We start from the raw sequence: 22,419 nt of genomic DNA, 5'->3' as shown, positions 1-22,419 counted from the left end.
TCCCTTGGCTGTGGTAGGGCACGGAGCCCTTCCCTTCAAGCCCATTTACCAAGCACTCGGTGAGTTTGGCCCCTCTGACTTGGTGGGGCTGGAGGCTGGCTGGGGTGGGGGTGGGGGGGCATGATCCAGTCTCCATGAATCTTTTCTTCAGCCAAAGAAGGAAAGTCGGAGAGGTCATAACACACTCTCCTGTATTATATTCCTTTGGCGGCAGGAGGGCCAGGGTTATTAAAAGTCTTCAGGTCTTGGAGGGCATCTTTCTAGCTATGTTGCTAACACAACGGCATAGTTTGCAACTGAATATAGCGCATGGCAAATAGCCGAGCAGTGACAGCACAGTTCTGTCTGGATTCCCCAAGCGGGGACATTTTTTTCTCAGCTGTGACCCCACTGCTGCCTCACTTCATTTCCAAGGAATCATGAAGTTGGGTGGGTTGGGCCTGGGCAAAGTTCTGGGCTTGCCTCAAAGCCCTACTGGAAATTATGCCTCCCTCTTCTATCTGGCATTGACTGAGAAGGACCCCTCCCCATTAATGGCTCCCCAGCTCCCTGATAAGGAAGACCCCTCAATGAAGAACCCCTCTCCCCACAAATGATTCCCATTCTCCCAGCTAAGGGAGCTCCCCCAATGGAGGATCCCCTCCCAATGAATGACCCCCCTGCTCCCGGCTAAGGGAGCTCCCCCAATGGAATGCCCCATGTCTCTGGCTCAGCATATCCCATTACAATGTCAAATATCTCTCAGATAAGTGGCCTTTTCTGCCAGACCGGCCACTTTGGGGGCATATTTGAATATTGCTTCATGAGCTCTTCATTAACAGCTTTTTAGAACCCTTATATACTCAAGAAAGCATATCAGAGAGCACCAAGGTCTCCCAGGTGACCAATCAGGAGCTGCAGCTGTTGGACACATTCTAAAGATGGCTAAGTCAGCCCCATTAAGAAGTGAGGAGGTATGGGACGTTTCGGTGACACGTAGTTAGAGCTCCAGACATGAAGTCAAGAGGACCTGAGTTCAAGTCTGGTCCCAGACACTTACTAGCTGTGTGACCCTGGGCAAGTCACTTGACCCCAGCTGCAGAAGAAGAAGGAGGAGGAGGAGAAGGAGAAGAAGGAGAAGGAGAAGAAGAGAGGAGCCTTAGATCTCAAGGTTGGGCTGGAGGAAAAGACCAGTTTCCCTCTCTGGATAGAAAGCTTTCAAACCAGTTCAGAACTTAAAGAATTCATTCATGAAGTTTGGAATCAAAGGAGTGGAGTGGAAAGGGGAGCACCTGGGTTCTAATCCTAGCTCTTACTAGGCAGCCAGGTGAAGTAGGTAGAGTACTTTGCCTGGAGTCAGGAAGACTTGGGTTCAAATCCAGCCTTAGACACTTATCAGCTGTATGACCTTGGACACTCACTTTCAGCCTGCTCCCATTCCCTCCTGTGTAAGCTGGGGATAAGTCTAGCACTGACTTTCCAGGGTGGTTGCGAGGATAAAATGGGAGCCATGATTTGTGAAACCCTTTGCAGATCTTAAGATGTGACACAGGAACAGCCACTATTCTTATCGCTCCTACTTGGGCAACCTTGGGCACAATACTACAATAGCCCTGGCTCATGGAGCCCCTCAAGGTTTGTGGAGCCTGTCTAGGCCAAGGAAAGTAAGAGTCCAGCTCCCCTCTGCCTTGGTCAGACAATACCCACTGGACTGGGCTGGCTTTGGGTGTATCTGTCCTCTTTTTTGGAGAACATTATTATGCTGGAGGCAAAATGTAGGACCTCAGAATCCCAGGCTGTGAGCGGGAATGGACCTTACACCAAAGCTAGTCCAACCTCCTCATCTTATGGAGAAGGAAACAGGCCCCACAAGAGAGGCAAGGGGCAGAAGCAGAATATGGACCCCAGAAGAAGAGAAGATGGAGAGCTTGGGGCGTGGGGGGGGTGCAGTGACACGAGAGGCATTTCCTAGCATTTGAAGGGCCCTCATGTTGAGGAGCGATGTACCTTCTTTAGATGTTTTTTCTTGGCTCTAGAGGACAGACCCAAAAGCAATGGGCAGAAACGATAGAGGTTAAATGAAAGTATAACGTCAGGAAAATTCCCAAGCCACGAGAGCTCTCCTTAAGTGGACTGGACTGCCGTGGGAGGCCATGGATTCCCCATCACTGGAGATCTTCAGGCAGAGACTGGAGGATCAGTCCTGGAGGCCATTGAGGCTGACCTCAGTGTGTCTGTCTGAGGGCCCTCACAACCCCGATGTTTGGTGCTTCTGTGAAGCACCCAGTGTGGCCACCTCATTCCTGCTACCCCAGAACTGGAGCAGCTAAACTTGGGCAGCTGGACAAGGACCAGCCAGGACCTCCCCAATGGGAGGCTGGGCTGGCACAGTGCAGGGATGACCCAGGGTGGGAAAGCCCCAGGCTCTGAGGAGGATGAGGCATGGCGGCCAAGTCCATAAAGTAGGAGGCAAAGCAAGGAGGGGCATCACTGGCTCTGTAAAATCACTGATCAAGCCCAGATCAGTGAAGGATCTCTTGGAATTGACAGATCTTAGGTTTAGAGCTGGAAGTGGCTTTAAAGGTATTATTAGTCAATCTTCTCATTTTGAAAGGGAAGAAACTGAATTCCAGAGATGGGATGAAGTTTGCCTAGGGTTGTGCAGATAATAAGGGGCCGTTACGATGAGGAATGTCAGTGCAGAATTGGGTCTCAAATGACACCTAAATTGTTCTAGGTTGTTTTTTGTTTCCTGCTGGTAATCTAGAATGTTAGCCTTCTCTCCAAGGACATTCCTTAGGAATGCGCTCATCTGTGAAAAAGGGGTAGGGGGATAATAATAGCCCAGCAACCTCCATGAGGTTGACATAAGTATGTGAAATGCTTTGCAAAGCCCGAACAGTCCATAGAAATGCTAGATATTATTACAATGGTAAAATGAAAACTTAAGCCCCAGGGCTCTGGTTGTCTCCATTTCTGATGGAAGTGGGTAATTTGGCTACCCTGAAGGTGATTCTGAAGAAGTGATAGGCATCCTTGCAGGACAGAGCCACCCTTCCCCTTCCAAAGCCCACAGAGGGCCTCAGCCCTTTGATTTTATTTCCAATTTTATCTTCCTCTTGCCCTTTGTCGAACTCTGGAGTACTCAGAGAGTACCCAAGGCTGGCATTTAACTCCTATGAGAAGAACCTGGGGCCTTTTGTTTGACCTAGTTTTCAGGGAATGACCCCTGGACTTGGGGAATCTATTTTAAAACTCTACCATATGGCCTCTGCCGACATAGTTTGAAGAAGACCCCAGAATAGCGACCTGGGTTTGCACAGGCTTAGGAAACCACAAGTCAGGATGAAGAGCAGGCATACACCAGCCTCCTGGCATCAGAAAGTGCTGCATTTCTACCCTGATGCCTGGTGAAGTCCAGAGCCAAACACTGGTGACCCTGGACTCTGGGATTCCCAGAAACGGAGGCAAAACCAGGCCCCCCCACAGGCAAACAACTGGCTTTGTACAAACATCTGCATGCACACACACTCACACAAAGCCATTTACAAAAAGGATACCTCCATAATGTCAGGCCCCGCTGTAGATACAAAGATACAAATGAAACAATCCCTGCCCTCAAGGAGCTTACACTTTGCTGGAGGGAAACAAAATAGATACAACATGAATGCAAAGTAATTTTGTTTGTTCCTTTGGGGGAGGGAGCTCCACAGCTGAGCCTTGAAGTGGGGGAAGGGAGGGAGGGGGAAGAGGTTCCCAAGTCTTCATGAGATGTTGCATGTATAAACTCACCCTGATGTGACTAACCTTCCATTGCAATCTTCCCATCTTTTATTTCATTTTGCATAGAGGCTTGGGTCTGAATCCTTCCTGAGGCACTTATAGACTGGCTCCCTCAGCCTCGGCTTTCTCATCTCTAAAATGGGGGTCATAATAGCATGGACCTCCCAGGGTTGTCATGAGATATTTCTGAAATCCTTGATAAATGCTAGCTAGCTATTCTACTTATGCATTATCCACAGACATACACACATGCCGCTGTGGATGCATAATGTCTCCTGCTAGATTTAGAGAGTCTTAAGTTCATTGAGAGTAGGGATTATCTTAGTCTTTGTAGGTATACCCTGAGCAACTTAATAAATGCTTGTTGACTGATGAGAAAATATAATTTACAAGTTTTATTAAATTCAAGTTAACAACAAATAATGAGAATAGCAAATTGTGTATTACTTCCAGCTGGGATGATTGGCACAGTTGTAGCAGATAGAAAACTAAATGTAATTGAACTAAACTCTCCCAAAAATGAAAGCTAGAAAAAAATCACATCCTTGTCCTCATCTCACGGAGGAGGGGACATCTTTATAAGTACAACAAATGGAGAAAAGTTTGGGGTAAGGCATGGTGACATATGCCTTTTGTGCCTGTTGTCAGGAAGGCTGAGGCTGGTAGAGTACTTGAGCTCAGTTTTGAGCAGCAGTAGGGCTAAGTCCCAAAGACCAGGGTGTCACCAGGCTGTCTAAGGATGGGTGAACCAGACCAAGTTGGAAATAGAATGGGTCCAAGCTTCCATTCCAGTCAGCTGTGGGACCAAGCCTGTTGGTGGCCACTGTACTTCCATCTTGGTGAGATAGGGAGACCTAATTTCAAAAAAAGAATTTGATAGGGATAGACTTCCTAGGCTGGGCTAGAATGTGGGCATCTGGGAGACTCTCAGTGATCACTCCTTTAAGCCCACCCTGCAACAACCCCTGGGGTCTGCCTTTGATCTACGTGTGCTCAGCCAAAGTCCATTTTTTCAGGGGATGGGATGGAGGTTGTGTCAAAGGCACAGTAGTAAATACCAAAAACAGCAACAAGAGACTACAAACCCCTTTTCCAACAGCCCCCAATACAATCGGTTATTTTTATGTCAACGCTCTGAATGTTGAACTTTGTTCCACAGCTAGTCTCTCTCAAGCTAGAGCTTCATTGACAATGCTGTAGAAGAGATCTGGGCATCCTCAACATTGATCAAGGTCAAGATCATAGATCCAGTCATCTTGGAGACCATTTAAGCTTAATCATCCAGATGAGAAAAATATAGCCCAAAAGATCAAGGGACTAGCCTGAGAGAACAGAGGTAATAAGTAGCAAGTCTGAGATTTAAAGCCAGGTTCTCTGATTTTGTTCCCTGGTCAGAGGAAAAGACTGCAATCAGATGATTTTTTGAATTCATTTTTTAGGGTCCTTGAATGTGATACATGTCATCACAGTGAGGGTCCAGACAGTCCTCAACACTCTTCTGTTTGGTATCTGGTGGATCCACAGTGTAATGGAGAGAGAAATTCATTTAGAGACAGAAAAATTGGGTTTTGAAGACTAGCACCACTCCCTGGGAGCTGGGTAGTGATGGGAAAATCAGGTACCTTTTCTGAGCTCAGTGCCCTCATCTATAGTATGGGACTAATAATCCTTTGAACTTCCCTTTCCTTAGGTATAAAACAAAAAATAGTATTGCTTGTTTAGCCACCAGGTGGCACTAAGACCCACTATCTGAATGATGATCTGAGTTGGTCTGTGTTTACCCTGCAAGTCTACACATACCCCATGGGTTGGAAGGCCTGGGGTGTTGGAAAATCTCCCGGTTTCCAGAGACTCAGTGACCTCCTATCCCTCAGCTCATTTCTTTCTTCAGAAAAGTGCCAGCTCATTGTTGAGATTTATATGGATTTGTGAGTATACCCAATTTGAACTTAGCTCTGAGCCCCCACTCACTAGTGCTTCCTTTCTGTAACATACTTCATTGATTCCTATGGATGATAGTGTCATTGGTCTAGATGACACTATAAGGGGGACGCATATTATAGATATGTACTTTGCGGGTTGCCTAGTCCAACCCCCTCATTTTACAGATTAGGAAACTAAGGCCTGGGATGTTTAAATGACTTTCCTGAGGTCTCAGAGGTGTTTAGTGTCAAAGACAGGATTGGAAACCAGGTTCTCTACTCCAATACCAATGTTCTTCCTCTATACCACACTGATTCCCATTTCTTATATTTCAGGGAATGCTACTAATATGACCTTAACATAATAGAAGAACCTCTCCACAGAGAGTGATGTATATGCTTGAATACTGTCTTCAATATTTACTCTGTGCATAGAATCAATAAACAGGTGAATAATATAGAACTAGCACCCAATGACTCACTGAACAATAAGACATTTGAGTGCGTCTAAGTCCCATAGAATGGGGGAAATCTCATACACATGGAACTGATCTGGAACCAGGAGTTCTCAGGAAAGACTAAAGCTCCCATGGCAGGTGATGTTTTTGTCCTGGAAGGAATATTAGTCCTTGTATAGCCACAGCCATCCCATTACAGAGCAGATGACTTCATCAGTGGACTCAATAGCTGGCTCCAGCAAGAAGTTTGCCATCATCAATCCCTGCCAGTCTTGATGTCTCTGACATTGGCATTTTTATATTGCAGCAGGAGTGTCCTCCTCACTTCCAGCTGCTTCCTGACTCTAGACCTCCTATTTCCTATGTAGCAGGGTGAGGAAGTAAGAAAGGTGCTACACTGTTAGTTTGCCAACCAAAAATTTCGGTATAGTTATGAACAATTACTTTCTATACTTGGAGACCTATATGATGGCTTTGGATACAATGATGCAAATCCTAACCCACTTACCTCTAGTCCTTCTATAACTCCTCTTTGGAGGTCTACACAAAATGTTCTAGCTGGCTTTTCCTCTTCCTTTTTCTCCTCCTCCTCCTCCTCTTTTCTTTTTCATCTTTCTTCTCTTCCTTCTTTCTCCTCCTTTTCCTTCTTCTTTCTCCTCTATATTTTCATTCTTCTTCCTCTTCCTCCTCCCTTTCCTCCTCATCCTTCTTCTTCACAATACCAATCATTCCATTGAACAGGCCCTTATTAAGTAGCGGCTGTGTGCCAGGCACACCCACAGTCAAAAATGAACACGTGTCCCTGTTCTCAAGTAACTTAAATTTTATGGAGGAAAAACAAGATGCACACAAAGTAATTTCAGAAATGAATGAGCACTAACAAATGGGGGAGGGGAGATCAGGGAAGGCTCCATAAAGGAGGTGGCATGACAGCTGAGCCTTGAAGGATGACAAGAATTATAAAATTATAAAAGGCAGAGTTTCAAAAAGTCTGACAAGCAGAGAGCACATGAGGACTGAGGACTGGTTTGTTCCAAAGAGCAGAGGCAGGAGATTGACTATTGCAGTTAAAAGGCCAGTTGGACTGGGATGTGAAACTCATAAAGGGGAGGGCTGTCATCCCTAATTAAGCTTCACCTGGACATGGCCATGTCACCAGGGTCAAACGATCTCCATGTCTACATAAGACAACCAGATGGAAAGTGAAATAAGGGATCACTTGCCCAGATATCTCCAAACATCTGGATGTTTGCCACCCTCCAGACCAATTAATCAATATGTGTTGGGTAGATCACTGGCCAGTCAAACACAGCCAAGAAAAGCTGCCTGATGTCAAGTCAGTGAACCTAGTTCTGCCCTTCCCTGTTTGGGGTGACCTAGGGCATTCTCTGGACCTCAGTTTCCCCTTTTGTAAAAGGAGGTAATTAGTCAGGGCAGACTAGGAAATCTCTAAGGTTCCTCCCAACTCTCAGATCCTATAATCTGTGTAATCTAGTCAGGCTGTGTCTCAATGACCCCACAAGTTGAAATTGAAAAACTCAGTCAATCTGCTGTATGTTTTGCCTAAGGCAGCCAAGGAAGCCCCATAATGGGTTATCAGAGAGCCAAGACTTTCGTGCCTTGTAGCAAGGGTGATTTAGCAACTTTTAGACTTAGGTCACCAAGAGAAACCTCCCCAAATTAGAGCCTCCAAAAGTGGCTGGATGACCTCCAGAAGTGAAGGGCTTGCCCCCTGGTTGGGTGTGGTACCCTGGGCATTTCTTCATTGAGACTCGTTGGACTTGAGACAGCTGAGGTGCCTCCAATTCCGAAATTCCCCGATTCCGTAAAAGCTGCCCTTTCCTTCTCCCTTGACTTTTCTGAAAGAAAGACGCTATTGTAGCACTTCCCCCTTGCTTTCTCCTGCTGTAAAAAAAGGAAGTTGAGATGAGAAAATAGTTGAGCCATTTACAAATGTACAAAGCTTGCCTCTTCCCCCTCCCCAAAGGATCAAATGTTGACATTCTGTGTGATGAGCTGTCCAGAAAAGCTTCCAAGGAGGCAGGCTGGCGTTTCTGAGCAAAGGGACTGGAACCTTCCTGTTGGTGGTCACTTCCTGCCACAAGTGGAGGATCTGTTGGAGAAGGGAGAGATTTGAGACAGGAGACAGACCAATTGGGCCACTGCAACAGCTGAGACCAAAAGTGATAACATAACTAGGGTTATGGCTGCATGAGTAAAGAAAGAAACAGCCATGATATGTCAACATAGTAAGCTCCCTGAGAGCAGCAGCGGATTCACTTTGGTCTTTGCATCTTTAGGGCCTGGAGCAGTGCTTGGAACATAGTAAGACCTCATAAATGCTTGTTGAATCTAAGTGAATTGACCCGAAAGAGGGTGAGCACATGCAGGCTTTAGGATGTACCCCTTCACTTGGCCATACAAACAACATCTATGCAGAGTCAGCTAAGGCAGCTAGGGGGCACCCCAGTGCACACACCTGAAATCAAGGAGACCAGAGCAAACCTGGCCCCAGATATTTAGTAACTATGTGACTCTGGACAAATCCCTTAATTCCTGCTACCTCAGTTTTCTCAACTGAAAATCGGGGCTCATAGCACCTGCTTCCCGGGGTTCTTGTGGAAAAACCAATGAGGCATTATTTGTAAAGACCTTAGCACCATTCCTGGCACATGGTAGATGCTTAATAAATGTTCATTTCCCTCCTTTTCCTACCAATTCAAAAATTTGAATCTAAGGGTTTGGTTTGAGATTTGGGAGATATAAAATAATGGAAGCAGGATTGTTTTCAGAGACAAATCAGCTATCCTGTGTGCGGACTCGTTTAACATGGTGGAACAAAGACTTTGGGTGAGTGATGTGCATCAGATACAAGTCTTGGTACTTGGGTCAGAGCCCATAGACTCATAGAACTGGAAGGGACTTCAGAGTGTCTAGTCCAACCCACACCTGACCAAGACTCCTCTCTACAAAACACCTGCAAAGAGGCTGTCCCTCATCTGCCTGAAGATTCTCCAGGGAGGAGGAAGCCTCTGGCCCCAAGGAAGCCCATTGCCTCTGCACAGTTCTGTTGGGCAACTTTCTGACTTTAGAGGGGAATCCCTTTGCTTCACCCCCTGCACCCCTGTTGCTCCTCCTTCTGCCCTCTTGTGCCAACCAGAGCCAATTGAATCTCTCTTCCACTGAACAACCCTTCAGATACTTCAAGACAGCTGGCATGTCCCTGATCCACCCTGTCGCAGACCTAAGTCTTCTGTTCTCTGGGCTAAATAGGTTCAGTTCTGACAACTCTTCCTTTGGGTCAGAAATTGGTCTAGAGCTCTAACATAAGCATCCCTTCCCAGCTTCCTAAAGCAGAAAATCCCAGCCTACGAAACTTGGACAGCCTACTGGTATGGGTAAAGGTAAGCTGGACTTTTAATTGAGGCAGTCAATTAATATTCTCTACCTCAATTAGTGGTGCCCCCACATAAAACTCAGAACTCTATTGAATCAGATAACCACAGGTGTAAACTAGATGCCAACATATGAAATCAGTCATGACCTGCAAGGCTTGGATAGAAATAATGAGCTAGTTTAGAAATCAGGATTCCCACATCAATCCAGCCTAGTAGTGGCACAGCTCCATCCCAGCCCTTAACTCTTGGGGGTGTAAGAAAATCTCTGTTTCCTGTCTCTACCCCTCAACCAAAGAAAGACCTTTTGTCCTTCAGAAGGTTAGAAGATTTGGCAAGACTGTTCCCCAGTATACCAGTGGCTGATGATAGTGGAATGCAATGACTAGGAATTGAGAAAAAAAGTCTATGCACCTCAGGAAATTTCATGGGAACATCAAAAGGGGAGAAGGACTTCTATTCATCCAGGAGCTATGAGCTACATCCATTGCCACACTTGCTGTCTAAGCTTGAGTCCACTTTACAATGGACTCTGTATGACTGGGTAGGAATATTTCTTAGACTTTGAGGGGAGGGAGATATTTTTACCAACTGTTTTTATACTTCCTTATTAAATTCCTGTTTCTAAAAGTTAATTAACTCCATCTGGCTAATTAATTTCAACTGATAATCTATGAGGGAGTACACTGGTGGGGGCTCATTAGTGATAGTATTAAAAAACCACCTAGAAGCTCTCAGAGTTACCACTATAATCCTGAAAAGAAGAGTCCTCTGGGCACCAAATCTGCCAGTTGGAATGGGAGTTGGGAAAATGAGCCAACACAAATTGCACCCTTTTTGACCAGGCATGCCACCATGGCAAATGTAGTACTGAGGGAAATCTCATCCACCTGAACCACTGCTATATCTTTACCAAATATCCTTTCCATGATATTAATGTATTTTTTAGTAAATATTCAATGAAATATGAACTGTTCTTTCAATCCAGTAGTGGGTCTGAACTACCAGACTGGCCTAAGCAACCATAAGTCTGCCTTGGCTAAGAGAAGGTCCATCTCATGATCAGATCTGGGAGGAAAGGAGGGGAGTGAGAAATGATGTAAAGGCGTTTTGAGATGAAGAGAAGGGAAGAGAGAGGACATGGTAAATGTTCTAAACTTTCTCATTAAAGTATGAAGTGAGGTCCTCAGCAGAGAGGAGAGAAGGGTGTACAAGAGGCTTGAGGAGAAAAGAGAAGGTTTATAATAGCTTTTGGGGGGAGTGACCTAGGAAATCCATAAGGGAAGAATCAAAGGACTGCCTTGCTGAGGTGAAGGCCCAGTTGAGGTTGGAGAACATAAATTTGTAGGGGCCTCAGGCAACTTTATTGCCTGACTTCCTCCAGCTCCATTCAACAGCAGTAGGAACAGGGGTGCCAGATGATGGCAGCAATCCAGGACTGGGATTTGGCAAGTCGTGAGGTTTCAAAAGACATAGAAGCATGGGATTTGATTGTACCACACAACATAGAGTCAAATTGGTTAGGGTTTGGCTTGGTAAAGGAGAGAAGAGGTGAAGGAAAAGGAGTTTGAGATGGGGGTGAAGAAGAGGTTTAGGCAGGTGAGGCATAAGGAAATACGTAATTATAGAAGGTGGTTGGTTTTTGTCCTTCATTTTTTGAAGAGGACCAATGACATCATGCTGTTGGGGTAAAACTGCACAACAGTGACTTGCATGTGGACTGAATTGAAGTGAGGCAGAGTTTCACAAAGTCTTCAGCTTCACTCCCTCTTCCAGAAGAAGAGGGGTTATGTAAGGTTAGGGTCAGATAGATGGATGCCAGAGGGTGTTTTTTTTTTTAATCAGGGATGTGGAACATTTGTGGGTGATGAAGAGATCCAGAGTGTGACCATTTCTGCATATGGCTGAGGTGGAGTAAAATAAGGATTTGATTGGAAAACTTGTAGGCTAGGGTATCTGAGAGAACATGAATATCAATGTTGAAGTCCCCCAGTATAAGGACAGGACTTAGGGAGGAGAGGGAGAAAGTATCTTAGGTGTTAAAGTCCTTGAGAAAGGAGGAAGACAACATGGATAGACAATATCCACCATGATCTGTATGGGAATGGGAAAATGTTCAATAGAGTGAACTCCAAAGGACAGAAGGGTATTGAGAGATGATGGCAAAGGGAGAGTAGACGATATTCTGACTCAACATTCAGGATCAGTGTGTGGAGGAGGATGGAGGTGATCAAATGGAGGTGCAACTAGGGCTGGAAAATATGGCTGGCTTGCAGTGGCATTTGGGGGAAGTCAAGACTCAATGAAAACAAGGATCCAGTGGAATGAGAGTAAGTAGGAAAAGTCCAGAAGGAAAAGAAGTTCATTCATTATGGAAAGGGAATTCCAGAGAGCACAGTGGAAGGTGTGGACAGAGTTGGAATCAACGACTAAGGAGGCTGGGGATAAGAGAATGAGGTGGGGGTTGGAGGAGATGGAGATTAGGTAAAACAGGGAGATGGGGAGTCACAGGTGATGGGAGCTGAGGTAGTAATGGTTGGTGAATGAAATGCAGTACTCAGTGAATCCCAAATATGGATAGCCCCATTTGCTTTGCCCTTCACTGGTATTTCATTTTCCCACCAGATGCAATATTCATCCCATGGTTGTGGAGAAACAGAAATACACACCATAGGCCCACTAAGTATGTGCATCCTTCTTAGATCGGAGTGAACCCACAACAGCAGAGGCTTCTGGGAGTTCCAGGAATCTTCTAATGCTCCAGCCTTGACATGGGTGCTCAAGATGCTCATCACATAGCCAGCCTCGAGAAGGATCTTGCAGAGATAGACGCAACAAGAAGACTGGTGCCACCCACCCCCTCCTTTAGGCCAACCTGACCAACTCCTTGCCCCTTGCCCTTGCCCTGAGCTTCCCAGTCCCTGACCTTGTGTTTACAATACTCTTATACTTGGAATTGAATTTTCTAACCATGTAATTGGTGCCTGTTGTGGGTCAGAGTCCACATTCTATCTCGGGGACACAGACTGTGGAGAGGCTGGATAAAGAATGCTCTCCCTCTCTCTCTCTCTCTCTCTCTTTCGCTCTCTCTTTCAATCCCTGCCAATCCTGGCCCCAGGACCCAACTTGCGGGCCACCTCCTCCAAGCAGCCTTCCCTCATTCCCTTGCCCTGCCCCAATCCCCCCCTCCCCCCCCCATGCTACATCTGGTCCTTAGCCTTCCTAGACGCTCAGACAGTTACCTTGTAACTATGCGTTCGAAGGGCTGGTGTATTGGCTCCTTCTTTCCCTACTACGCTGCCTGTGAACTCCAGGAGACGCGAGAGGACTGTTGGCTTGATTCTGCATCTCCCCAGAGCCTAGCCCTGGGGTCTAGGCACACAGCTGGCGCTTGCTTAATCAATGTTTGTTGAATGAATGCTGGTTTTAGCTTTGGGGCCCTGGGGGCAACAGAGGTAGGGTACTAGAAAGCCGGCAGTGGTATTCGCAGCCAGGTGAGGTCTCAGCTGGCTCAAGATAAGTCTCTTTTCCTTCCCCAAACCTTTGCTCGAACTGCAGGGTGTGGGCCGGTAGGGGGATGTTGCTTTTTGTCAGGAATAGGGCCCGGGCCCCTGCCGGGGAGAAAAAGCCTAGCTCACCCCTTCCCCAATTGCATATTCATTCTGCAGCACTAAAGGGAGAAAAAAAAAAATCCATGGTCCTGGCGCCCTCGCACCTGTTGTGGGGGGTGGGAGAATTGGGTGGGAGTGGGGGAGGGTGACAGAGACAAGTCTCCACATCTCCCCACCCCGAGACCTAGTTCCACACTGCTGGCTGCCTCCTTCTGCTCCCAGTCGCTGGGGGATTTCAGTTTGGGAGGTGCGGGAGCACTTCAACCCAGTCAGCGTCTTCTCTCCCCTTCTGTGGAGCTCCTCCGAGGCCCCCCGAAACTCTGCTGGCACTCCGAGGGGGCAGTCCAGGGGTGGGGCCAGATCTCAGCTCCGGCTGGGCTGGGGCATCCCCGGAACTGGTTACAGGTTCTCAGCCCTAAGGGGAGAAGGGAGAGGGGAAAGGGGGCTCTTTGGCCCGGGCGCCCGTTCCTCTCCTCCGCTGCAAAAAGCACGCTGGCTCGCAGTTCAGGGAATTGTTCTGAGCCCTGCAAATGCGGGTCGCGTGGAGACGGGCAAAGCGGACATTCCTCAGGCTGCCACAAAGTGGGACTTTGTGTCGGGGCGCAGAGCGCTGGGTGTTCTTGGAGCCCTCCCTGCGGGGGAGTAGGGAAGGCGGGGTGGGGGCAGAGACACAAAGAGAGACATCGAGTTAGGAGAACCAGAGGGCACAGGCTAGGCAGCAAGCGAGAGAGAGAGAGAGACAGACAGACAGACAGACACAGAGGCAGAGACACAGGGAGAGACAGAGACAGAGACAGAGAGAGAAGGGGAGAGAGACAGAGACAAAGATAGAGAGGCGAGAGACGGGTACAGAAGTGGCAGCAGCAATACAGATAAGAAAAAGAGAGACAACACTGGAAATGAAAAGGTATATATATATATATACATATATACACATATATATACATATATATATATATATATTTAGAGAGAGAGAGAGAGAGAGAGAGAGAGAGAGAGAGAGAGAGAGAGAGAGAGAGAGAGAAATGGCAGAGAGAGAAGGTAGATAGAGACAAGAGAAAAACAGGCCAAGGAGAAAGAAGAGGAAGAGAGACGCTAAGTAGAGACAGTTACAGGGCTAAAGGGAAGAAAGAAGAACAGAGGCAGAGAGAGGAGAGAGAAGTAGAAGAGGAAAGAGAGGAGAGACAAATGAGGGAAGAGACAATACCTAAAAGAAATACAGAAGGGGGGGGGGGAGGAATGAGGAAGGACAGAGGGAGAGAAATGAAGATTGGACCAAGACATGCTGTCCAAACGGGATCTCGCCCCTGCCTCCAGGAGTAGGTGGGAAGGGCCGCCTCCCCTAGCATTTTGAGAAAGCAAAGGAGAAAATGTCGCTGAATCTTTCTGTCTTTTCCCCCTCCCCCCTCTGTCCTTCTGCCTGCTTGTCTCCCTTTTCCTCAAGACAGGATTGGAGGCTGGGGAGCATCTAGGGTTGATAATTTGACTTCTAGATTGAATGCTCTCTCCAGCAGTAGGTGGTGATGTAATAGGTACTAGGAAGATATAAATATCAGTGGCCAGGGCCCAGGAGCTATGGCTGGCTGCTAGGGGAGAGGCTCGCACCCTCCACTCACACGAGTCTTCCTTCTCTAGTTGAGATCCAAGTTCGTATCAATTCCCACTGACTTCACTGCTTCTCTCTCTCTCTCTCTCTCTCTCTCTCTCTCTCTCTCTCTCTCTCTCCTCTCTCTCTCTCTCTCTCTCTCCCTCCCCGTGTTACTCATTCACTCCCTTTCTGTCTCTGTCTCTCTGGGGTCTCTCCCTCTCTCTCTCTCTCTCTCTCTCTCTCTCTCTCTCTCTCTCTCTCTCTCTCTCTCTTCCTCCTGCCCCATGCAGCCGGGTTAAGGAGCCCTGGCAGCTCTCCGGAGGCTGGCTGAGCTGAGAGTCGCTAGGCGAAAAGTTTATGAATTGGGATCTCTTAGCACGGGGTCGGTGTTGTCCTGCCCTCCCTCTTCTCCTTCTCTGGTCAGAGCCTGAGAAGAACCCAAGCCCGGCAGGCGGGCAGGCAGGGCAGGGCAGGGCAGGGGGGTATTTTTAGAGTCATTGACTGCCTCCAGCCAAACCACGTGTGTCCCCCCTGCGAGCCGGGATGCCTCACCCCTCAGCCTTGTTGCCCGCGCTGCTGCTGGGACTGCTGTCCCCCTGGCCGGGCCGCGGGAGCCCTCTGCCCGCCCCCCACAACGACACGCTCGACTGGCGTTGGGAGACCCTCTTCTCTCGCTCCATGGCCCGGCTCCCCGGGGAGAGGAAGGAGCTGAACCGGGACGGGGACTATCTGCTGGGCATCAAGAGATTGCGCCGCCTCTACTGCAACGTGGGCATCGGCTTTCATCTCCAGGTCCTGCCCGATGGCCGCATCAACGGCGTCCACAACGAGAACCGCTACAGTGAGTGGCCGCCCCCGCCGCCCAGAGCTTCTCCTTCTCCTCCTCCCATCTCTCTCTCTCTCTCTCTCTCTCTCTCTCTCTCTCTCTCTCTCTCTCTCTCTCTCTCTCTCTCGCTCCCTCCCTCTCTCTCTCCCTCCCTCCCTCCCTCCCTCACTCTCTCTCTCTCTCTCTCTCTCTCTCTCTCTCTCTCTCTCTCTCTCTCTCTCTCTCTCTCTCTCTCCTCTCCTCTTCTTCTTCTCTTCACCCTCTCCTCTCTTCTCTTCTCGTGGTTGTCTCCTCCTCAAGAGTAAAGTGACTATGCTGGGGAAAGGAAGGTGCGATCCCCAACATCGGAGGATGGTGGGCCAGGAGCTGGAGGAGAGAAACCCCTGTGTTTCTTGCGTTTTACTGCCGAGTGTCTCTCACCAGGTGGTTTCATGGGAGATGGGGCGTGGTGGATCCCAGTCCCCAGCTCCCATAGCCTGAGGGTCGCTTAAGCCCATGGGCTGCCCAGCTGCCCCAGGCCTTGGCCCGAGGTGCGTGAATGTCAGGAGCTAGGCAACCAGGGCAGACGCTAGAAAGTGTGGCGAGTTGCGGGGGCCGATCGGGCTGAGGGCGTCAGGGATGAAGGAGCTGACTTGTCGCCCGGGGTTTGAGGAAGTAGAGGGTCCTCGCAGGAAGCCTGGAGGATTCCTGGGGTGTTCTAGCCCCGAGCCCCGAAGGCCACTATGCGCATACGCCTGGCTCTAGAAGGGACCTTAGAAACCAGACAGTTCAGTCGCCTCGCCTTACAAGAAAGGGGAAACTGAGGTTGCCCTGAGTTTTTCCAGAAATGATCTCTGGTTCCCGGGATGAGGATAGAAAAGGAGGGACACTGGGGCCCAGACTCCAGAACTGCTGCTTGGAGGGAGGGGAGTGTAGGAAGCACTGCTAAGAGCGAACTTTATCAGCCTATTGAGAAGGCTCGAGTGTTGGCTGGGGCCGCGGACTCATACAGAGTACGACTGCTGCCCAGAGTCTCAGGATTCTGTGCTGCCACTTTCCACTCCTCCCAAGTGAGAAGTATGAGCTCTCGTTGAGCCGGGCTTTGCGGTGTTCTTGGGCCCCGAGAGGTTCCGACGGGCGGAGGCAGGTGTGTGTCCTCCCACTCCCACTCGGGGTCCAATTTCTGCCAGGTCCTTCTGCAGATCAGTTCCTCTCCTCTCCCCCACCCCTCTTCCCGAGCATCCAACTGCAGGATTCGGGGGCCTGTGAAGCTAGTGACACCCCGGTGCCAATCCGCGGCAGGCGTGGTGGGGGTCTGTGTTAGGGGTGTCCTAGACCGGGAAGGAGATGCGAACGAGTTCGAGAGTTAGCGTTCAGGCCAGCGCTCGGCCCAAGGGCCCCACGGGGGCGAGCGGAGCGAGGCGGAGGCCTCCGGGTCTAGGGGCAGAGAAGAATAGCCAATAGCTCAGGCCAACCACCCTCATGTCCCGTCACTCGCTTGCCCCGTCTAGGTTTGCTGGAGCTGTCGCCGGTGGAACGGGGAGTCGTGAGCCTCTTTGGCGTCAAGAGTCGTCTTTTCGTGGCCATGAACAGCAAGGGCAAACTTTACGGCTCGGTAAGGAGCGGAGCTGGGGAGGGAGGCCAGGAGAGGGGTGCCCGCTTCAGGGATTGGGGTGGGAATTGCGGGTTCCTCATTTCCAGCCGCCACACACCTGTCCTGCCCCTAAGGTTGCTCAGACTCCCAGGATCCCTGAGCCCCCGTTACAGAAACACTTCTCTCTGTGTGTGTCTATCTTTGTCTCTCCGCCTCTCCCTCTCTTTTGTCTTTTTCTCATCTGTCAGTTTATCCTGTGTGTCTCTCTGTCTCCTATCTGTTTTACACACACACACACACACACACACACACACACACACTGGGGGAGGTGTGAGGAGTGGGGATGGAGAGCGCTGCCCCCTACCATAAACCAAGAGGAGAGAGACAGATAGTGTAGTGGACAAAGTGATGCAGAATCCTGGCTCTGGTTGGCTGAGTGAGCCGGAGCTCCTCACTTGTCTCAGAGCCACAGTTTTCACCTTTCTCATGGGCAAAATCTGGTCTGAGTTTCCAGGAGGAAACATAGAAATGGGAGCCCCTAGGCCAGATTTAACCCTGGCTAGGGACCTGGTTGGGACAGGAGGTGAGTCCCCAAGATCTCTCCAGGATTACATCAGGCTCCTGGACTGGCAGCAGCCACATAAACCTAAGAGAAGAAAATAGATCTACCCCTTTCTTCACTACCCCTCTCCTTTCTTCTTCCCTTCAAGGGAGTCAATCTACTTTTGGGGATGACACTCCTATGTGCTGGTTCCTGCTGTTTCTGCTTCTGCCCCCCTCAACAGGTGGGAACCTGAGCACCTAGGGCTAGGAGAGAAAGGAAAATCCCTCTGATCCACTCTCACCACCGCCCCCCCCCCCCCCAATTCCTCTTCCCCATACAAGACTCCATGACTGCACCTGGCTCATGGGCCTGGGAGAGTAGTAGGGCGTCAGCTGGTGAGGGTCAGAGAATCACTTCCAGAGGGGGGAAAGGGAGAAGGGGGAAGAAGAGGCCTGGGGAATGGTACTGACCAGGTTTCTGAAAGGCTGGCCAGCTGCAGAACCAGCTGTTTTCTGTGTGTGAAGAAAGGTAGTTATGCTCTGGCTCCACTCCAACTGGACCAGGTGGGCAAAAGTATCTAGCATGGGTTTTAGAGAGAGAAAAGACCTTAGAAATCATCTTAGGTATAATCCCCAGTGCTTAGCCTAGTGTCTGACACATAGTATATGCTTAAGAAATGTCTATCCATCCATCCATCCATTCATCTATCTATCTATCACCCCTTTTCTGAAAACTAAGGCAGCTAAGAAGGAGGTAGGAGGCTTACTTACTCAAGGCCACAAGGTTACTAATTGGTTGGGCCAGGATTTGAATCTGAGTCCTTTGCTTCTGTCACTTACTACCTCCCTTACCTTGGGCACATCAGTAAACAAGGTAGTTTCAGTTTTGTCATCTGGAAAATAGAGTCATTGGGTGAGATAGATCCTAAGGCTCCTTCCAGCTCTAAATCTGTGGTCTTATGACTGCTATCCAGGGCTCTTGCGAATTTAATCTACAATAATTCAGTCTTGTCTTGGGGGTGCCCTTTGACCCTTGGAAGCAGCCCAAAGTCTGATTCTTTGGGTATATTCCTTATGGGCAAAATCACTCTGCTGTAAAGGCCCTGAGCCAGGCTTTGGAGCCCATGAGCTGAGCCCATCCCAGATGTGGCTCTGAGGGTCTGGGAGGAGTATTGCTGCCCATCGGAAGAGCTCTGACCAACCCTCTTGCCCCCTCCGCTTTCTCCCAGCCTTACTTCAATGACGAGTGCACCTTCAAAGAAATCCTCCTGCCCAATAACTACAACGCCTACGAGTCTCGGCAGTACCCGGGCATGTACATCGCCCTGAGCAAAAATGGGAGAACCAAGAAAGGCAACCGTGTGTCCCCCACCATGACTGTGACCCACTTCCTGCCCCGGATCTGAGCAAGAGGCCGCCAGTGCTAGGCTACCCCAGTGTCACCTCCGGAGGGGTGACCGAGACAGGGAGGAAGATCTGGCTGGACCCATGGGAAACCAGACAAACTTGGTGCACTTTGAATAGACACTTCTGCGGGAGCAGGTGTATGTAACATAGTTAAGTTAATTATTTAAGTCTGTATATATTGCCACAAATTTATTTATATTCTGTGGGTGTGTTGGTTTTTGGAAAAGAAAAGAAATGAACAGAAAAGAGGGAAACCCCTCTTTGATGGGACTGGTCTTCCTTGCCTGCCTCCTGTCACTGTTTCTCGGATAATCGTGTGCTGCTATTGTCATCTGTCCAGAGACTGAGGGAGCTGGTTCTTCTAGAGTCCCCCACCCCTGGGGCTTGAAGGGGGCTCTGCTCTGCCCTCAAATTGCATCCTTTAGTGTGCACAAGGCCCCACAAAGCCTTGCTCCTCTCTCTGGCTCCTTGGGGATGGGCACCCCTCTCCAAATTCTCCTGTACCCTCAGCTGATGGCTGAACCCCATTTGTGCCTGGCTGCTACTTTACAGAGACATATCAGTTTTCTTCTGGTACACAAAGTGCCCCACGGAAGTCCTACCCCACAGATCTGTCTTTAGATTGGCCAGGGCTGACTTTTGAACTTTCCTCCAGGCAATCTTCCTCGATCAGGGACCCTTCGACAGTTCCACAAACTTTAATTCTCTTTTTTTTTTTTTTTTTTTTTAGATCAGCAACAATACAGTTGACTTTATGCCTATCAGAGAGGGAAAGTGCATTATAAAATCAAGCTTGGGTGGGTGGGTGGGAGACTGCCTGGAAGAGGTTTAAGTAACCAACTTTTTTTTTTTTTTACCCAATGCCCAAGCCTTTCCTTTTTCTTTTCACAATTTGTGATAACTGCGATCCAGTCCCAACTACTGAAACAACAGCATGGAGCAAGCCTCTGATCTTATAGCAGCTCTGGCCAGGCTTGAGGCCTGGACTGGTGGCTCAGACTCCCCCTTAGACACAGAGAAACACACATAAGCCTGGAGTTGTAATTTTTTTATTTAATGCAGTACTTAGAAAGACTGCTCCTCTTCCTTCTGCCTCCTTCATTGATTCATGTCTACCTCACCAATGCTTCAAAGCAAAATCTCCCAGGAAAGCCCAGGAGTTTTGCTTTCCACAGTCTCTTTAAGGCTCTGGAGGTTGCAATCCCAGCACCCCATTTTTCCATATGTAGCCAAGAAGCATTCCACCGGTGTGGGCTACATCCCATCTGAACCTTGTCACGTTTGAGCTATCTTTACCCAGGGATTTACTTTTAGTAAGGATAATCATGGAGAAAATATTCGCAGACAGCTGTCAGAGGGCACTATATGGTCATCGAGTAACCCTATATTTTTCTTTATATATTTTTTCAAATGGAAGCTCTGTCACTAGAGCAAAGACAGTAGAGGAGGAGGCAGGGGCTGGGGACATTTAAAAAAAGCCCCCACCCTCACCCCAGTGCCACACAATGGCCAATGTGGACATTTTAATGAATGCATTTTTAGAGTTTATACAAAATGACCTTAGGTGGCTACCAGAAATGCCCGAAATGTTTATTAAATACTTGAACTGTTCTCGAGGATGTTTGCAAAATGGCTCCCAAATTAACTTTATGGGTCCCGGCAGACAGCAAGACTATGGAAAATCTGAGTCTTGACTTTTCTCTGTGACATTCTTCGTTTGGGGTTGTTGCTGTTGTTGGTTTCAAGGATCTATGTTTTGTTGCAATCACTTGACCCTCACTACTGTGCTCACTTAGCCCAGTGGCTTGAGGCTGCTTGCGTGGATCGAGATAGGAGCCTACGGTGTTTCTCAGGTCCCTGAGGAGAGCAAGGGACAAGTCAGGCCTGGCCACCCAGGGCTTGGGGCAAAGAGGAGTGTCTGCTTCCTGGAAGGCAGAACTGGACACTTGGAGAGTTGTGTCATTTCTGAGAGGAAAACCACACCCAAGCAGTAATGAATTATTCCACATCTCAGACAACAAAAGCAGTCTTCCATTTTGCTGGAAAATTGGTCCAGATTTCTTGTCAATACTACACACACACACACACACACAAATGCACATGCTCGCAAATGAGAGAATCACCTTTTCTGCTCATGGGGTTGGTACTGTCTATACCTTTAAAATACTGTTGTACCATTTTTACACAGATGTGTGCTTGAGCTTTCAAGATTGACCAATATTCACAGAATTTGTCTGTAGTTTTATACAGGTGCCGTCTTATATTGCCATGTATGTGCTGTGCACATGTAACAAGGAATAAATCATGATTGGTTAACACGGATGACAAGCTGAGCTGCATGTAAATCCTTGGAGAGGGCATGAATGAATGCATTCCATGGCAAAGCAACTGAGGGTCTGCAGCCACCATGCCAAGGAAGCTTGAGGCTGGGAGTTAGGAAAAACTGGCTTGCAGCTTGAGGTGTGCCAAAGTGCAATGGGAGGTTGACTCTCTCCATCACTAGGGGTCTCCACAGCTCTTGGCTGGATGACCACTACGGAGGATAAAACCATGAGATCCTAGGCTTAGAGCTAGAAGAAAGGGAGCTGACAAACATGGTAGAGGGAATCCTTGTTCTGATGGGTGATGGACGCTTCATTAAAGTCTGCTAAGGTTTCTTCCAGCTCTTCTGTGATCTTAAAGTAACCTGCCCTTTTATGGCTTTGAGTCTGCTCTTCATATACCAGGGGCAGAGTGTATGTGCATGGCCTTGCCCATGTCTCCATGGTCAGATGAAGAATTGTATTCTTGGTGAAGCTTATGTTTTATTCATGGATTCATAGATCTGGAGCTGAGATAGATGGATGGATGTATATATGAATGGATGGATGGATGAGCATTTATCAAACATTTACCATGTGCCAAGCAATGTGCTAAGCACTGGGGATACAAGTACTGAAACAAAGACAGTCTCTGATGTCAAGAAGCTCACAGCTTCTTGACGGCACACCAAGACACATGATGGCCAAGGAAGGGCACTTTGGTTTGGAAGGTTACAGGAGAGTTTCAGAGGACACCTAGTCCAACCCCCCATTTCACAGATGAGGAAGCTCAGAAGCAGAAGGGCTGGGGTGACCATGAGTGTTTGAGGGGCCACCATCTGGACACCGGCTTAACCTTGTTATGCTTGGCCCCAGAGGGCAAAACTGGGAACAAGGGGTGGAAGTTGAAAGAAAAGCAACTGTTACCTAGTGTCAGGCAAACCCTCCTTGCAATGAGAACTGTTTCAAAGTGGGAGGGTTAGCTTTGGTTGGAAGTGGGTTCTTGGCTAGAGATCCTCAAACCTAGCCTGAGT

General features: G+C 48.5%; 2 protein-coding genes across 2 annotated transcripts in view; both read left to right on the top strand.

Annotated features, from left to right (window-relative positions):
• The window catches only part of FGF3 (fibroblast growth factor 3), a 54,716-nt gene extending 40,922 nt beyond the window's left edge, over positions 1 to 13,794 (top strand). Inside the window, exon 5 of the mRNA XM_036765314.1 lies at positions 13,371 to 13,794. Coding sequence (XP_036621209.1) covers positions 13,371 to 13,794 — 424 coding nt within the window. The remainder of the gene's footprint in view (positions 1 to 13,370) is intronic.
• A 1,485-nt stretch (positions 13,795 to 15,279) lies between these two features.
• Positions 15,280 to 19,084, top strand: FGF4 (fibroblast growth factor 4). Its single transcript, XM_036762415.1, has 3 exons — positions 15,280 to 15,577; positions 17,053 to 17,156; positions 18,908 to 19,084. The coding sequence occupies exons 1-3, from the start codon at positions 15,280 to 15,282 to the stop codon at positions 19,082 to 19,084; spliced, it is 579 nt and encodes a 192-aa protein (XP_036618310.1).
• The last annotated feature ends 3,335 nt before the right edge of the window (positions 19,085 to 22,419 follow it).

Source organism: Trichosurus vulpecula, chromosome 6 (assembly GCF_011100635.1).
Source record: "Trichosurus vulpecula isolate mTriVul1 chromosome 6, mTriVul1.pri, whole genome shotgun sequence".
Taxonomy (NCBI): Eukaryota; Metazoa; Chordata; class Mammalia; order Diprotodontia; family Phalangeridae; genus Trichosurus; species Trichosurus vulpecula.
The sequence above is the reverse complement of the archived record's forward strand: the minus strand, read 5'-3'. Positions and strand labels throughout refer to the sequence as shown.

What these genes read in the sequence shown, in the direction of transcription:
- FGF4 (XM_036762415.1), top strand. Translation starts at nt 15,280, where the DNA reads ATGCCTCACCCCTCAGCCTTGTTGCCCGCGCTGCTGCTGGGACTGCTG. An exon ending in CCACAACGAGAACCGCTACA is followed by an intron (nt 15,578 to 17,052) that starts GTGAGTGGCCGC and finishes TGCCCCGTCTAG; the next exon opens with GTTTGCTGGAGCTGTCGCCG. An exon ending in AGGGCAAACTTTACGGCTCG is followed by an intron (nt 17,157 to 18,907) that starts GTAAGGAGCGGA and finishes GCTTTCTCCCAG; the next exon opens with CCTTACTTCAATGACGAGTG.